This window comes from Hemibagrus wyckioides, linkage group LG17 (assembly GCF_019097595.1).
Source record: "Hemibagrus wyckioides isolate EC202008001 linkage group LG17, SWU_Hwy_1.0, whole genome shotgun sequence".
Classification (NCBI taxonomy): domain Eukaryota; kingdom Metazoa; phylum Chordata; class Actinopteri; order Siluriformes; family Bagridae; genus Hemibagrus; species Hemibagrus wyckioides.
In genome coordinates this window covers 8,458,205-8,476,042 of record NC_080726.1, presented here as the reverse complement: position 1 = coordinate 8,476,042, position 17,838 = coordinate 8,458,205, and the positions used below count along the sequence as shown (strand labels likewise).

Sequence of the window (17,838 nt, the reverse complement as noted above, 5' to 3'; positions counted from 1 at the left end):
CAGTCTAATGGACACAATGGTCTAAAAATTTGCTAATCAAGTGAGATGTCTTCACATGAGAAATGTCATGATTTAACGCCACAGCGAAATAATTCATCCAGCAAATGAATAAAATACAGCAATAATACTGTAAATACCATGGATGTGGTAGCTTAGTGGTTAAGGTGCTGGATCAGAAAGATGTGAGTCCGAATCCCAGGTCCACTAAGCTGGGCCCCTGAGCAAGGCCCTTAACCCTTAATTGTTCAGTTGTATAAAATTAGATAAAAGTTGTAAGTTGCTCTGGATAAGGGCGTCTGCCAAATGCCATAAATGTTAATAAGATACCTCAGTGTCTGTGATTATCCTGCAAAATACCACATCGTCATCAAAACAGAGAAGAGCACTTGTACTTAAACTAGACTTTCCTGCTCTCACCTAACAAAAAAAAAATGGAGACACAACTAATAAAAGAGTATTTTCTGTAGTGTTTGCAGAATAAAATGCCACCACACTCTCTGCACCTCTTAGACATTAATTTATTTCTTTTATTAGTTCTTCTGATCCGTTTATTACAATGCTGAAAACCTGGACATGGATCTACATCATGAAAACCCTCTCAATGCTCTCATTTCTTTTCACATGTAAGACAAAAAACACACAACAGCAGTTCACAGACTATGTAAACATATACATCCGACGCTAGCATGATAGCACAGTAACACAGCTACAGACACAGCAACAGGACAATCAGGCTTGAATTCAATCCCATTAATCAGAGATTTCATTCCTTATTAAAGTGGCTCTAGTTGTTGAGGGATATTACATTATTGGGGAAATGTGATGGAGGTTAAAATGAGGATCAGACATTGTTAAAAATACTGGCAGAGCTCATTTTCGTACCGCACAGTGCACATTCACAGCCGTGTAACATTTCTACTGGCTCCAAGAAGGTGGGAAAATATTCTGGAAGACTTTGAAAAGCCTCTGAAACGTTAAAAGTCGTGAAGGACCTCCAGAACAGTGGCGATGGACCAGGCCTGAGTCTCGCAGCTGAAGGCACAGTACTGACCGTTTTCATTCGTCAGCTCTGGCAGACCCCTCCACGGGGACCTGAAAACACAACACAGCTATCTACAGTAGGGTTCAACTACCAGTGTTCACATTCACAAGTTGTTGAATAAGATCTGCAGAAATATTAACATAAAAGGAGGGAAACTAATGATGAGGTTGTTTTCACAGCACTTTTCTCACTCTTGTGGTATTCACAGCTTCAGAAACTGAAGCTTTCCTATAGCTGAGAGTTATTGAGTGATTTGTCAGTATATAAATCCAATGCTAAGTATAACTGCAATATAATCATAGATATACAAACAGATTTCTTAAGAATTTATTAAACACATCTGAGGAAAATGCTGATTAGCAGTTCCGTCATGCCTTAAATTGTTCATGTGCTAGCTAGATAAATTGTTAGTCTGTGTCACTTATTCTCAGCATCCTAGTTGCCCAACAATAGTTCTCTTACAGCTATAACAGTAAGTGTGACGTGTTAGCCATGACAGAAGAACAAACTCATCGACATCTATTCATATGCACTTGAAGTCACTTAACTCCTTCTGTGTTATGATGTATGACTGAATGTAGTATTTTTTGTACGAAGTCTCCAGTGTCAGTGTTTGTTTTTTTGGTACAGTAAATAATAAACCTGGGCCATTCTGTGTTCTGAGACTGGACAGTCTTCAAGATGGAGGAGTTTTCTATTAATGACCTGCAATTTTTTTATCTTATTAAGTTTAAACCTGAGACATCCGAGACTGACGAGGCAGCTAATTTATTTCACAGGCGTCTCCTTCAAACACAAAAAAGTATGGCGTGTTATTCTTTACTAGGTGAAAAGTAAAGTCTTCTAACCCCATAATGTCAATTGTATCATATTTGCTACATGAGTTTCTGAAACCTCTGCACCACCCACATTAACAATACTTTCCAGAAAAAAGCCTGTTGTATACAATTTGGATCTTGTTTTCTGCCCCTGGGGGGGTTTTTAACCACTTCTCACATGTCTACTGTGTGAAACGTAAAGTCCATATTCGCCTGAACGAGGATAAAAATTGTTTATGACGAGGCAAAATAAAAAAAAGTCGTAAAAAGTTTGAATAGCCTCTGTTTTTGTTCTAAAATAAAAAAAAAAAATGTTGTGGTCAGTAATTTGGGATAAATGCCTGATGTATCAAATATGATACAAAAATCATGTGTGTGAATGGTTAGAAAAACATATTTTTGTTTAAAGGCCCAGTAAACACTTCAAATAAAACATTCTGTTAATTATATCAGGCTTTATAGAGCTAAGCCTACATGATACACTCTTAAACAGGGGTTCTCTGGCTAGTTAACTGTTCTAGCTGTCTCAAGAGACTCCCAGTTTTACAGGTGTATATATAAATTTTAAGAAACAAGACGAAGAGCCATTAAGGTTTGCTTTTTTTCTAAGAATATTAAAGATGATTAGCTTAAAAGATTGTGCAGAATACTGAGTGTTCTATTAATACATATTAGTTCACATAAAGTGCATAAGAAATTAATATAAAAGTCAATATAAAATAACTAAATGTGCTCCAGAGCTCCAAAGTTCTAGTATGATTACCTTTCCAAATGAACAAAATGGCGAGAGAGAACATTCTTCACCAGATACACCGTCTTGTCGTAGGTTTCCTTTCCAAGCTTCTTAGCAAAATATAACTTGGCACGTAGGAAATATCCAACCGGCCAAAGCCATTCCTGAGTAAAGAATAAATCCATGGAATGAAGTTCAGAATCCCATTAAAAGGAAGGAGTATGATAAGATCATGTGATATCAGCTATCATGAAGCAGAACTGATTGTCTTACAGGTCCTTGATGGTAGTTGAAGCCTTTGGCTAAGTTGTAGTTATCGTTGTCGAGTGAGTTGTCATAAACGCCACAGTAAACCATGTCACTGTTTAAGACAAATAATGTATCGTCAGAGGAGACTGTTAAAAGGTTATGTTAAAAAAAAAAAAAAAAAAAAAAAGCTGTGACAGGAAGTAAGTCTTACTCTGGATCTAGTGTCTTCATTCCCAGTGGTCCAAGCAGCTTTTCTTCAGCGGTACTCAGAGCTTCCCAGGCCCTCTCCACTGTAAACAACTCGGGTGCCTAAAGAGAATAAAAGAGTAACTGATGATACTAATAACAAAATTAAATACCATCTTAAAGACCAAGTTTAAAAAAAAAAAAAAAAAAAAAAAAAAAAAATCAGTCTCAGTCTGGAGGTCTTACCACCACCATGGCGATGGTGAAGTTGGGTCTGAGCTGGTAATCGCACCATGGGCTCGAGGCTCCACAGCTGTCCTTATAAATCCCCCTCTTATGGACCAGCTCAGGATGCTTCTCATTGGGGTCGTCTGGGTCGTGAGACACGTAGAACATTTTCTCAAAGTTGTCCTGGATCTTTCTGTTCCACTCTTCGTAGGACACTGTGAGTTGTTTACCTGGAGGAGGGAATGAAGTGTACATTTAATACTGAAGCTACAAACAGCCGTATGTTGGAGTGTGTCGTGTTCTCACCGTCTCTTTGGATGGTCATGGTGCTGTGAGGGAACAGACCCCATTTATGGAGCTCCACCAGCCAGCGCACGGCTGATTTACACAGACCCACGATCTCCACAGCCGAGCCATCCCTGTCACAGTAACACAAGCATGCACTCATCAGCATCAGGCACTCAAACTGAGAAGTGACCACAATGGGCTCGGACTGTCTTAGAGTTGGACACATGGATGTTCATTCTTTCCAGTCAGCATCTATCCACATCAACTAGGCTTCCTTATATGAACTTCTTCTTCTTCTTTCGGCTTTTCCCTTCAGGGGTGGCCACAGCGAATCATCTCTCTCCACCTATCCCTATCTTCTGCATCCTCAACACTTGCACCCACTAGCTTCATATCCTCGTTTATTACATCCATATACCTCCTCTTCGGCCTTCCTGGCCAGATCCATGTCCAGCATACTCCTACCAATATACTCACTCAACAAAATTATTTATTAGCAGTTAAGCCCAGCATATATGGAGGCAGGCAATGTGAAATGGAATATACAGTTGTTACACAATACTACACCTTGATTTTTAATTGGTAACACGATGCTCCACAGTAAAAAGCAAAACCTTCACTTTATTGCTCTTATGTTATTTCACATTGAGATTGATTTTCACAACCAAAACAAAGAAAAAACATTACTCTTCTTTAATTTCCTCTTAGTAAAAGTCAATCAGCCCAAGTTTATGTATTTAGAGTGAAATGCTGAATGTTGCACTCATGCCACACTGAAATGCAATCATTGTCCAATCACAGCTCCAGGATGACCCCTAACTAGGATAAGTGATGAATATTATCATCCTGATACACAGAAAGCATGATCTCTCACATATAAAGCTACAGTGAAGAGCAGACAAATCAAGCAGACCATAGAAACCAAGGAAAAAAACTAAATGATTTCACTCTCTCTAGCAGCTATGTCTTTGGGAGTTACGTGATCTACCTGGGTGTAGCAGGAATCCCTTTATTGCGAGCTCGTTCACTTTCGCCCATCTTATCCATCCATGTGCCGCAGTTGAAGCGATTTCCTCCGTACACGAAGCCCGTGTCTGGATTCACCTTGGCCACAATGTTGAATCCTGACAGAAAAATGTAGCAGAAACATCTTATATAATGAAATATTTACATACATTCAACAATGTAATACAGAAATAGATGACAATGAACCATGACAATGAATGAGGGCTAATGGAGAACATCATGCTAAGCTTTCTTTGAAACATTGTTCATGTTTTAGTACATGGTTAAATAGATCACCTTCATCTCTCATGTTGCGATCAATCTGTGGGCCGGCGTTTCGTTCTCTGAACTCAATGCCCTGCATGTGGCGCTGGAGAGCTTCATGAATCACGTCACACAGAGGCTGATCCTGTACACATACAACACAGGACAAAGTCACACATACTACACCGGCATCATGCATACTAGACCCACATCATGCATACTAGACACACATCAGGCATACTAGACCCACATCATGCATACTAGACCCGCATCATGTATACTAGACCCGCATCAGGCATACTAGACCCGCATCAGGCATACTAAACCCACATCATGCACACTAGACCATCACCATGCACACTAGACCCTCACCATGCATACAGGCATCATGCATACTAGACCAACATCATGCACACTAGACCCGCATCAGGCATACTAAACCCACATCATGCACACTAGACCATCACCATGCATACAGGCATCATGCATACTAGACCCTCACCATGCATACTAGACTGACATCATGCATACAAAACCCACATCATGCACACTAGACCCTCACCATGCACACTAGACCCTCACCATGTATACAGGCATCATGCATACTAGACCCACAATATGCATACTAGACCCTCACCATGCATATAGGCATCATGCATACTAGACCAACATCATGCACACTAGACCCTCACCATGCATACAGGCATCATGCATACTAGACCAACATCATGCACACTAGACCCGCATCAGGCATACTAAACCCACATCATGCACACTAGACCATCACCATGCATACTAGACTGACATCATGCATACAAAACCCACATCATGCACACTAGACCCTCACCATGCACACTAGACCCTCACCATGTATACAGGCATCATGCATACTAGACCCACAATATGCATACTAGACCCTCATCTTGCATACTAGACCTGCATCATATATACATACTAGACCGGCATCATACATACTACACCCACATTATACATACTACACCCACGTTATCTCATATATTATACTTATTATTACATATTACATATATATTATGTAAATACTTATATTATGTACATCTCCTATACACTAACCAATACTACACCTACATCATACACACTACACCCACATTATACTTCCTACATCTGTGTGTGTGTGTGTGTCTGTTTCTCACCACAGTGCCTGGTGCCTGAGGCAATGCATCATCTGTAGGGTACATCCTGGAGACAGGGCACTGGAGGATGGCCACTCCGTCAGGCACGATGGTGCAGTAATCCTGAATACACTGCAGCCACCACCACACAGCATCACGGCAGTTATATCGTGCCGCTATGCCCTCACCAAGCAGGTTGGGGATCAGACCGTGCCTCAGAGTGCCAGCGAAGGACAGGATGATGTTCCTGAGAGAGACAGAGAATTTGAAACCTGAACTTTTAATAACGTGTGTCTACACATCCCCAGGCCACAGAATAATCAGTGGCTTCTAGCAGTATTTTGGGATGGATTTATTAAGCCTGCTGTAGATTACCTGGCCTCCAGGTGACGACCAGTGAGCAGCATGAGACCTCGCAGGGCGATAAACGTGTCTCTGCCCCAGCAGCGGAAAATTCCAGCAGAGAAATGAGGCAAGCCTGTCGAAATGTGAATGAGCCAGAAATCCATCACCTATTGTGTGCTGATAGACAGAACCTTATTCCTATCTAATTCCTAAAACTCGCTCATCTTCAGTACTTTAACCTGATCAGGGTTGAGGCAGCACCAAAAATTATACATGCATAATATCTGTGATTGTAATGCAAAACGAGAAAGTGTTGCTAAGTCACCTGCTGCCATGGAGACGCAATACTGTTCTTCCTGCTTGGTGATCTCGTTTGTGCGTCGTGGGACATCATGCAGCGCAGGTGAGAGTGCTGGAAGAGCAGGAACACGACCCACACCACACATTTGGAGTGAACCCAGGGCCAGCAAACGTACAAAGGATGAACCATCCTGCACAAAACTAACATACACATTCACACACACAAAACACACACACACGAAGACACACTTTTAACACCATAATCACCGAGCTTAAAAGTCTAGAACATTTGTATAAACATGATTTTGGCAAATATTAAACTCAGTATATAATTTTCTTACATTGCTATACTTTCAATCATCAATTTAAATTCATTACAAGTTGCATTAAACATGCACTGCAAAAATTTTTGTTCTTTGTCTCTATTGAATGAATAAATCCAGGAGCTGGTCTTTCCAAGTACATTCAGATAATGAATGTTAGGCAGCTAGCTATAAAAAGTCCATGAACTCTACTGGCCCATGCTCACTACACACTGCTGATTTACTCACATTCTGACAAATGAGCTGTGTGTGAACACATTTTCTATACACCTGATGCTTTACTGCTAAAATTTGCATCTGGTGTATATTTATTCTGACTGTACAAATAATGTACATTTTTATCATACTGTAATGCATTGCTGTTGATGTAAAATTCGGTTAGTTAACATAATAAGAGACTCACGGTGACATCTGTCTGAAGGCAACGTCTAGGGCTTTGGTGTACGCTCCGACCAGGATGGCGTCGAAGTAGCAGGGGATGAGGTAGCGAGGGATGTGTTTCAGGTAGCCAAACATGGCTGCGAACCACTGACCCACCTGCAGAGAGCAAAGAATTATATTACATTAAATTTACCTTGGAATAATCCTTAAATGTTTTTTAAAGTTACATAAAGTGGTGAGGATGTCATTTCTCTTAGACTTGTTTTTTAGTCAAGTTTTCCATCTGTTTTTTCCACTGTTATTTGTTGCTTTTATTGCAAATTAAATTGGCTTTCCTTTAACATAAGACATTCTCCTGCTCAGCCCAATCAGACATGTTTTCCATGCTTTCTATTAAAATACAAATTTGTTGCATTAATAAATAATACTAACAATGCAGTACAAGTAACTTCCATTCACTGCAAATGTAACCCGAGACCCAAGTTTAAAAAGGTTCAATGGCTCGGCCAAAGGTCGGCCTTAACACGCCATTGAACCTTTTTAAACTTGGGTCTTGGAGCCCTCACCTCTCCAAGGGTTCCTTTGCGAGCCACCAGTCGGTTACTGACATAGTCGATCATCCAGTCTCCCTGCCTCAGGTTATCACAGAAAGGATGTCCCAGGTCGTTCTTAGGTCGTATGTCAGCCATGACTGAAATCAGGCCTGTGTGTGAAATACACATACCTCAGAGACAGCATCTGACACGCTGTAACATTACAGTTAATCAGGGGCATTAATAATATAGAGAATTTCTAAAACCGCAGTCCTTTAACTTTTTTTTGTTCTATCCTGAGCAAACCTGTGGCCTTTATGACTAAAAGAAACAACAGACAAAAATTTCTCATATATTTTAGGACATAGGATATATTTTGGCTAGGCCTTGGCTGTACCTTGCAGGCCAGCGTACTTGAGGGTTGTCCATCCAGGGATGTTATAACAGCCACCTCCGTCCTCCTTCTCCTCTTCATCACAGCGGAACAACAGCACATTCAGATCAGCCAGAGTCAGCTTCTCCATGATCCTGCACATGAGCAAAACATATAGTTTTAGTCTTTATCCCTTTCATTCTCTCTTTTATCCTTCAGTATCTTCTTCAGATGATGTTTAAATACGTAACGGAATACGGACAATAAGTAAAGGTTCATATATGTTTTTAAACATGAAGTTGATTGGCAGCCATTGTTTCACAAAGCTTGAGTGTGTGTGTGTGTGTGTGTCACTTACTGGCTCAGTGAGATCTTCAGGATGGGTGGAGCGTTCTGGTCCAGCACACTTCCTGCTTTGTACTCAGGGTTAAACTGAACAAGGTGACTCCTCAAAAACCCCACAAGCTCCTGTGCCTTCGGATCTAAACTTACTCTGCAAAAGATAATAATAATAACAATAATAATAATATTCACCTGTACGTGGTATTAAATGCACAGCATAGTTCATTAAATACTAATATATACACATAATATACATTATATATAAACCAGTTGTCTAGTCATGACAGGTTGGTCACTCAGATCCTTACACTTGTCCATTTTTCCTGCTTCTAACACATCAACTCTGAGGACAAAATGTTCACTTGCTGCCTAATATATCCCACCCACTAACAGGTGCCATGATGAGAAGATAATCAGTGTTACTCACTTAACCTCTCAGTGGTCATAGGGTTATGTTATGCCTGATCGGTGTATACAGCAATCTAAGGAAAATCATTCTTTCCTATATAAAACCTGATACTAGAAGTTGCAGAAAATCAGCCAACACATGTCTATATAGAGAAAGCGTGTAAATATAATCTGTATTATTTTCGGAACCTGAAAGCGATGACGCTGCCGGGCGTGAGGCGCTCAAAGACGATCTCCTGCACAAACTCGCTGCGGCCTCGTGATGTCACACCAGCCTGCTTCACCACACGGCTGTCCTTCAGCTGAGACACACACACACACACACACTGAGTACACTACATCACTGAGGTCTGACTGAGTGACTACTGCTCTAAAAACTGTAACTGGATTACGGGATATAATTTGCAACGACAAGACTGTCATAATATAGCTGCTAACACCTCATGAGTCTTTTTAGTAATAATATGAAGAATATCAACCAGCATGTCAAGAGCAGGAAGTTACTCTTTAGAGCCCTCTAGTGCATTTACTGCACAATTACAATTATAGTTTATTAAAAGAAAAACTTCAACCGGTCTCAAATGAGTGGCCTATTTTTACATTCAGGCAAGTAGCCTATTTTTATTCCTAATTCAGGCTACAGGTGACAGATCCATGTGGGAAGAGGATGAAGACTGCTGTGATTGAGAGATGTGTGATTTTCACTCTGTGTTATTATGTGATCATAGCCACAGCTCAAACCTGGATGTGCTCTTTAATCTCCACCGTGAACTCGGGAAAGCCGTTAATGCTCTTCTCATCTTTTTGGTAGGAGCCGGCTTGAGTCTCTACTGTTCGGGCCTCTAACACCACCTCCTCTATCTTACCTGACAGAGGGAAAAGAGACGAGAGAAGTTATGAGGAGAAATGGAGATCAGTTTCGAAACAAATAAAAACATTATTTGCTATTTATACCACAGTGCTGTTGAATTCTAGATTCTGATTGGACATCAGCTCTGACAGTAGTGTGACAAATCACAGGTTTATAATAATGCACATGTGTGATCACTGATAATGAGGTTTTCTATGAGATTATTTAGCATCTTTGGAAGGAGTCTGCAGTGTCGGCACTGTATTTTTTAGGCAGCAGAGGATGGTGAAGGAATGATTCTGTAACTGCTGCAACATAAGAACAAGGATCAACTTGCTTTGTGGAAATTTTACTATATATTTTTTAGACAATTTCCTATTGTAGGCAAATTACTGTGGTTCACCGATCAGGCATAACATTATGACCGCCTGTCTAATATTGTGTTGGTCCATTGTGTTGGTCCATGGACTCCACTAGATTCCTGAAGGTGTGCTGTGGAATCTGGCACCAAGATGGTAGGAGCAGAAGTTCTGTAAGTTGCGAGTTAGGGCCTCCATGGATCAGACTTGTTTGTTCTGCACATCCCACAGATGATCGATTGGATTGAGATGTGAGGAATTTGGAGGCCACCTCAAACTCGTTGTGCTCATCAAACCATTCCTGAAGCATTTTTGCTTTGTGGCACAGCACATTATCCTGCACACGCACTCTGCCATCCACTTTTCCTTCATTAAAGCACTTTTGATAGATACTGACCACTGCAGACCGGGAACACCCCAAAAGAGCTGCAGTTTTAGAGATGCTCTGATCCAGTCAACTAGACATCACAATTTGTCCCTTGTCAAACTTGCCCATTTTTCCTGCTTCTAACACATAATATATCCCACCCACTAACAGGTGCCATGATGAGGAGATCATCAGTCTTATTCACTTCACCTGTCACTGCTCATAATGTTATGCCTGATCAGTGTATATGAAGCCGTCATTGGAAAATATTCAACTTTGGGGTTGTAACTCCACTGAGTCCATGCTGTTATTATTTTTCTATAACAGCATGCCCCCAGCTACCATCACTGGTGCTGCTTGTAAACTGTTCTGTGACATTCCGTGTTTCAGAGACTCACCTGGGATGAACATGGGTGGAACCTCGAGAGCGTACTGGTGGTGTTTGGGGTTGCGGAATGCGGTGCGAGACACAGCCACGACCGACTGGTGTGAACTCGGAGAGTGACGAGTCACGGCAACAATGTCTTCATCCACCTGATCCACGAACACCTACACAGAGCGCACACACAAGCACATGCATCACACACTGAAAGACACACACACTCATTCCCATGCATGTGGATCATCATATAAACACTGTTATACACTAGCTCATTAACAGCTCAAGAAATCTTGGAAGCATGAACACACTCATAGGTACATCTACAACATGAGGAGGGAAAATCTTATACGCACACACACACACACACACACACACACACACAGGTATACACTCTGTGTACTCACCTGGTTGAAGCCGTTAGCTGCAAGCTCCTGGTGCAGGCGGTTCAGAGCCAGTTTGCCGGCTATGATGCCCGTCTGCAGATTGACTTGCCCGGGCCTGGGCTGCTTGGCTTGTGGGTTCCACTTCTGATAAAAGCGCTCCTCGGTTACCACTGAGATCTGTTCCACAGTAACATGTACACACCGAGTTACACGCCTCGATCTGTGTAATAAGCGTGACATTCCACTTCTGACTGCATTGGGTTTCTGGATCCAGCTTTTGGTCGCCTTCTTTACTTTACTACAAGCTGCACAGAAACTTTCTAAATAAAAGCTAAATAGGAACTTGCTAAATAGGACACTTTTTTAGAAGCTGATTAGATCTGATTTCTAAAAGATCAGAATTTTTAAATCTTTTAAAGCTTAGGCAAAATCACTCCAACTCTGTGATATGAACATGTCCTTAATTCGGCTGGAAGGAAAAGCAGGTATGGAAATAAACTCATGTTAAACATAGGTTCTATAAGCTGTTTTTTGTGTATATTTGTGTTTACTTTGTACTTTTGAGCCCCCTGTGAAAAGTGAAAGGAGCTGGAGTCTCATGCTGTGTAGTGAGGAGTGAGAGCTTACCTGATGAGGTACGAACTCGTCATACCCTCGAGTGCTACCTGTGGCACAGCAGGCCATAGAGACGATAGCAGAGCTAGGCAACGAGTCGTATGCAGAGCGGATCTGCAATACACACACACACACACACACAGACAGACACACACACACACAGAGAGACAGACACACACACAGAGACAGACACACACACAGAGACACACACAGCCACAGCAACAAAGAGACACAGACACAAAGAAATGAATAAGAAATAAAAAAAAAATATCTGAACTGTGCAAATGTAGTGATGTATAAACTGAGCGGTTGTTATTTGTGTAGTAAAACTGAAGTACAGTAATTCTTTTCAAACAGGAAGGAACCTGAAGGGAAACTATTGCAGAAACTGCAAGAATCACTTGCTGTGACCTTTACCCTGTCTGAATCAATTTCTATATCAAATCTGTTCATTTGCTGGTTAAACCGATGTGCTTCCTTCCTAATCAGCACTGTGTTACCTGGATGGGACATTCGTTGTCGTGTGTGATGTCCAGGAACATGGCATGGGCGATGCAGGGCACCAGAGGACGAAGCGTGGGCTGCATGAAGGCTCCTACAGGCTCTCCACCATAACGGTACACCAACCTACCCTCCTCATGACTGTCTCCGGCACTCATCGCCTCTGTCACACACACACACACACACACACAGAAAATGAACAATTCTTACACTATAAAGGGTCATACAGAGGTCAACATACAGGCTAGTATAAAGACATAACTAAATTTAATAAATATCCTGAAGGTTTTGGATGATGTAATTCATTCAGAACAGTATTCTGTATCTTTCTGGCCTTATTCTAGATTCTACAAGAACATATTATACCTGAATAACCAAAATCAGCATCACTTCAGCATCACTCTTTAAAAAACGGCTAGCTCAAGTGCAAAACATATCAACATGCTGTGTTAAAGGAACTCTACAGAAGCAAAGCTAATCGCAATCGCAAAAAACCCACATCATGCTAAAATTCACGCGTCCAGTTGCTGTTAGCTGTATTAGTGTGACAGAGTGAAAGACTCTCTCCATTTTTAAAAACTCCACTCAGGCTGCTGTGTTCATCCTAAAACCAGATATTTACAGCAGTGGTAATGATGTCATGAGGCTAATTGTATTTCATTGCATCCAAAATGATGAGATAAAAACGACACTGCTAAAAGAATCATTGGCTGGATTAGCTATGCGCTAAATTAGCTTATATTAAGCTATTTATCTCAGTTAACGGTGCAATAATCTCTAATATAACTTGTTAAAAACTATTAGTTTAAACTTACTAGATTACTAAGCAGGTAAAAAAAGCTAAAACCTGCTTTCTGGTCAAGAATTGTGGTTGTATTTATTACTTGTCCCCTTTAAATACATTTTCTAGACACGCCCCAAACACTCATTTCGCAAACCCTTCAGGATTCATTTGCTATTTTTTGCAGTGTTTTGTGGAACACGACTTGCATGCACATGAATCTTATTTAAAACTCATTTTCATTTAATACACATACAATAATCAGGCATAACATTATGACCACTGATATCGCATTAGTTCCTCTTTTGCTAGTCCCCACAAGAGCTGCAGTTTTGGAGATGCTCTGATCCAGTCGTCTAGCCATCACAATCTGGCCCTTCGTCAACCTCGCTCAAATCCTTACACTTGCCCATTTTTCCTGTTCACTTGCTGCCTAATATATCCCACCCACTAACTAACTAGGTGCCATGATGAGGAGATCATCAGTGTTATTCACTTCACCTCTCACTGCTCATAATGTTATGCCTGATCGGTGTATGTAATTACTTTCTATTATAGCCGTTTTATTTTTGACGCACATGAGTAGAAGAGGGTTTTGGCTGAATGTGACATCACACGATGCATCTTGGTAGAATTTGACTGAAAATTTCCTCCATATCACAGAACTTGCTTGGATTTTGTCAACTTCTGCGATTTTGAACGCAGCTGAAAGTCCGAGTGTGCTAGAAAGTGATGTCATGACTGATGTCTTGCTAAAACTAACTAGTTGAGCAACCAGAATATTTTGAGGGCGGAGCTTTGTGTATATTTAATCTTTCATTTAATTCAACCTCACCCATTTAACCATTAGACCATTATTTCATTATTTTTATATAACATTAATAAATATAACCTCCTTTTTGTAGGCAGAATGAAATCATGATATTATGGACTCTGATGGAAATACTGCAGATTTTTATTAATAGGGTCTAAGATATGTAAATGTATTTTAAACTGCTTGACAGTAAATGCAATATAACTCCAGTACAGGTAGAAATAATTTACATTTCCTTATAACAGTAAACAGTTACACTGGACTTGATTGAAGGTAAAAGTTATACCTCTGATAAGGGAGGAGATTCCTAGTCTAGTGACAAACACATTGTCGAGCTCCTCGCTGCCTGTGAAGAGCTCAGCCACCACGTACAGGTCGGGTCTGATGGAGCGTGCTGCAGCCAACATGAACTACAACACCGCATGGTCAGGGGTTAGGAGCAGCAGAGAGAGAGAGCGAGAGAGAGAGAGAGAGAGAGACAGCAAAAAAAGAGAAAGAGAGAGAGTGAAAAGGAGAGGTGTGTGTGTGTGTGTGTGTGTGTGAGACAGAGAAAGAGAGAGAGAGAGAGACAGCAAAAAAACAGAGAGAGAGAGAGAGTGTGTGTGTGTGTGTGTGTGAGAGACAGAGAAAGAGAGAGAGAGAGAGAGAGGGAGGGAGGGAGAGAGAGAGAGAGAGAGAGAGTGAAAAAGAGTGTGTGGGGGGGAGAGGGGGAGAGAGAGAGAGAGTGAAAAAGGGAAAGAGAGCGAGTGAAAGAGAGAGACATTGAAACAGCAAAAAAGAGAAAGAGAGAGAGAATGAGTGTGTAGTGTGTGTGTGTGTGTGTGTGTGTGTGAGAGAGAGAGAGAGAGAGAGAAGCCATGGAAAAAGAAGAAGAGTGGTAACAAAAAAGAAAGAGAAAAATTAAGAAAGATGGAGATAAAAAAAGACAAGAAAAAAAGAAGAATGAGTGACAGGAAGAGAGAGACGTATAGAAATGAAGGAAAGAAGAGCAGGGGATGAGTTTGAGTGAGTGAGAGGAGAGAGCGTGAAAAACACAAGTGTGAAAAACAAGCGGAATGGTGTCAGTGTGTTTAGATGGATGATCGAGAAAAAGGGAAGGAGGACAAGCAGAAAGTGGTGAAATAGACAGGAGAGAGGAGACAAAAGACACACAGAGACTCTGTTAGGACAAGGCCACATGCAAACACACAAACACACACACACACAGTCCATCCCTGCAGTACCTCGGATCAGACTGGTTATTCCCAGCCGGTTTACAAACACATTGTCAAGCAGCTCGCTGCCTGTAAAGAGCTCAGCTATGACATACAGATCGGGTCTGACCGCCCGGGCCGCAAACAGCATGGCCTGCAGAGTGAGAACACTCCGTCACTGTCCACAACACTTCTTTACACACATACACACCGCTACACTCTCTGACCCCAGATATTTTTTGTTAATATATATGTGTATATATATATATATATATATATATATATATATATTAAAAAATTTAAAATTAAAATTTAATAAATAAATAAACAAACTTTACTACTAATTATAATAATAAAAATAATAATAATAGCAATAAAATAATAATAATAATAATAATAACATTTTCTGCCAAGACAGTGATTTCCTCATCTTGTGGAAAATTGTGAATTGTGTAGATTAGAATCTGTAGAGTAAAAAGGGAGAAGACAGATTCCTGTGTGGAAAGGAGCTGAACATGATGGATATTTACACCAATCCTAGATTACTTAAGAAATATCAAAGAAAGAAAGAAAGAAAGAAAGAAAGAAAGAAAAAGAAAGAAAGAAAGAAAGAAAGAAAGAAAGAAAGAAAGAAAGAAAGAAAGAAAAAGAAAGAAAGAAAGAAAGAAAGAAAGAAAGAAAGAAAGAAAGAAAGAAAGAAAGAAAGAAAGAAAGAAAAAGAAAGAAAGAAAGAAAGAAAGAAAGAAAGAAAGAAAGAAAGAAAGAAAGAAAGAAAGAAAGAAAGAAAGAAAGAAAGAAAGAAAGAAATGATTACTTAGGGGAAATAAAATGATCTTGTCATCGTGTGATGTTCTGGTGTCCAGTGTAGCTCTACTGCTGATAAAATGTTGTGGTCATGTACACCATTATAGACTCTTACATACAGATGCATTTGCTACAGTACATCAGATTTAAATGCAACTTTTAAAAAAGATAGAAAAAGCTGAGAGGAATGATAGATGGGACTGTGGTGAAGGATATAATGCTGAACACGAATAAACTAAAGCTGAAGTTTTGTGTGTAGAGTAGCAGGATAATGTTTACACAACTCTAATCGTGTTCCTGATCCGGTCGTGTTTATGTAGCTTATAGTAAAGCCTTCAGTGTTTGTGTGTGTGTGTGTGTGTGTGTGTGTACCTCAGCTACATGCAGTGGTGTAGAGTGGCAGTTATCGAGACGGACTCCGGTGAAATACGTAGCCGTGATCTCTGTGTATTTCTGCATGTGTGCCCACAGATAGGGACAGTCCTCAGGCTTATTGCCGTACCGAAGCTTCACGCTGTCTCCCCAACAGATCAGCTCTCTCCTGATGTAGACGTTAGAGCCTGAAATACAGCAGGAGATCAGAGCAATCAAGGGAAATGTGGCATGCTGACCGACAAAGGTGTGGAGAAATTCATTAAACCTGTAGCTCTTACACACACGCACGCTCTTACACACACTCTCTCTCTCTCCCAAACACACACACAACCTCACACACACTCTCTCTCTCTCTCTCTCACATACACACACACACAATCTCTCTTTTACACAGACACCCACACAGTCTCTCACATACACACACACTCTCTTTTACACACAGACACACACATACACACACTCTCTCTCTCTCAGACACACACATACACACACTCTCTCTCTCTCTCAGACACACACATACACACACTCTCTCTCTCTCAGACACACACATACACACATACACACACTCTCTCTCTCTCAGACACACACACACACACAATCTCTCTTTTACACAGACACCCACACAGTCTCTCACATACACACACACTCTCTTTTACACACAGACACAGACACACACACACTCTCTCTCTCAGACACACACATACACACATACACACACTCTCTCTCTCTCAGACACACACATACACACACTCTCTCTCTCTCAGACACACACATACACACACTCTCTCTCTCTCAGACACACACATACACACACTCTCTCTCTCTCAGACACACACATACACACATACACACACTCTCTCTCTCTCAGACACACACATACACACACTCTCTCTCTCTCAGACACACACATACACACACTCTCTCTCTCTCAGACACACACATACACACACTCTCTCTCTCTGACACACACATACACACACTCTCTCTCTCTCAGACACACACATACACACACTCTCTCTCTCTCAGACACACACATACACACACTCTCTCTCTCTCAGACACACACATACACACTCTCTCTCTCTCTCCCAAACACACACACAACCTCACACACACTCTCTCTCTCTCTCTCTCTCACATACACACACACACAATCTCTCTTTTACACAGACACCCACACAGTCTCTCACACACACACACACACACACTCTCTTTTACACACAGACACAGACACACACATACACACACTCTCTCTCTCTCACATACACACACACACACACTCTCTCTCTCTCACATACACACACACACAATCTCTCTTTTACACAGACACCCACACAGTCTCTCACACACACACACACACACTCTCTTTTACACACAGACACAGACACACACATACACACACTCTCTCTCTCTCAGACACACACATACACACACTCTCTCTCTCTCAA

At 41.0% G+C, this 17,838-nt stretch overlaps 1 protein-coding gene across 2 annotated transcripts in view; it reads right to left on the bottom strand.

Moving 5' to 3' along the window:
* Window positions 1–504: 504 nt before the first annotated feature.
* Window positions 505–17,838, bottom strand: part of agla (amylo-alpha-1, 6-glucosidase, 4-alpha-glucanotransferase a) — a 40,798-nt gene continuing 23,464 nt past the window's right edge. Inside the window, exons 12-34 of one of the 2 annotated variants that reach the window (XM_058413295.1) lie at window positions 16,388–16,575; window positions 14,305–14,428; window positions 12,423–12,586; window positions 11,935–12,036; window positions 11,329–11,484; window positions 10,941–11,091; window positions 9,708–9,832; window positions 9,156–9,268; window positions 8,575–8,709; window positions 8,241–8,371; window positions 7,877–8,013; window positions 7,333–7,466; window positions 6,632–6,807; window positions 6,337–6,439; window positions 5,983–6,208; window positions 4,847–4,958; window positions 4,533–4,668; window positions 3,563–3,675; window positions 3,275–3,486; window positions 3,054–3,151; window positions 2,867–2,954; window positions 2,624–2,757; window positions 505–1,092 (exon numbers count right to left, since the gene is read on the bottom strand). In XM_058413295.1, the coding sequence (XP_058269278.1) occupies window positions 975–1,092; window positions 2,624–2,757; window positions 2,867–2,954; window positions 3,054–3,151; window positions 3,275–3,486; window positions 3,563–3,675; window positions 4,533–4,668; window positions 4,847–4,958; window positions 5,983–6,208; window positions 6,337–6,439; window positions 6,632–6,807; window positions 7,333–7,466; window positions 7,877–8,013; window positions 8,241–8,371; window positions 8,575–8,709; window positions 9,156–9,268; window positions 9,708–9,832; window positions 10,941–11,091; window positions 11,329–11,484; window positions 11,935–12,036; window positions 12,423–12,586; window positions 14,305–14,428; window positions 16,388–16,575 (3,176 nt within the window). In that variant the 3' untranslated portion in view covers window positions 505–974. Of the gene's footprint in view, window positions 1,093–2,623; window positions 2,758–2,866; window positions 2,955–3,053; window positions 3,152–3,274; window positions 3,487–3,562; window positions 3,676–4,532; window positions 4,669–4,846; window positions 4,959–5,982; window positions 6,209–6,336; window positions 6,440–6,631; window positions 6,808–7,332; window positions 7,467–7,876; window positions 8,014–8,240; window positions 8,372–8,574; window positions 8,710–9,155; window positions 9,269–9,707; window positions 9,833–10,940; window positions 11,092–11,328; window positions 11,485–11,934; window positions 12,037–12,422; window positions 12,587–14,304; window positions 14,429–15,241; window positions 15,366–16,387; window positions 16,576–17,838 lie in introns of both variants that reach the window. The other variant, XM_058413294.1, reaches the window with a different exon arrangement.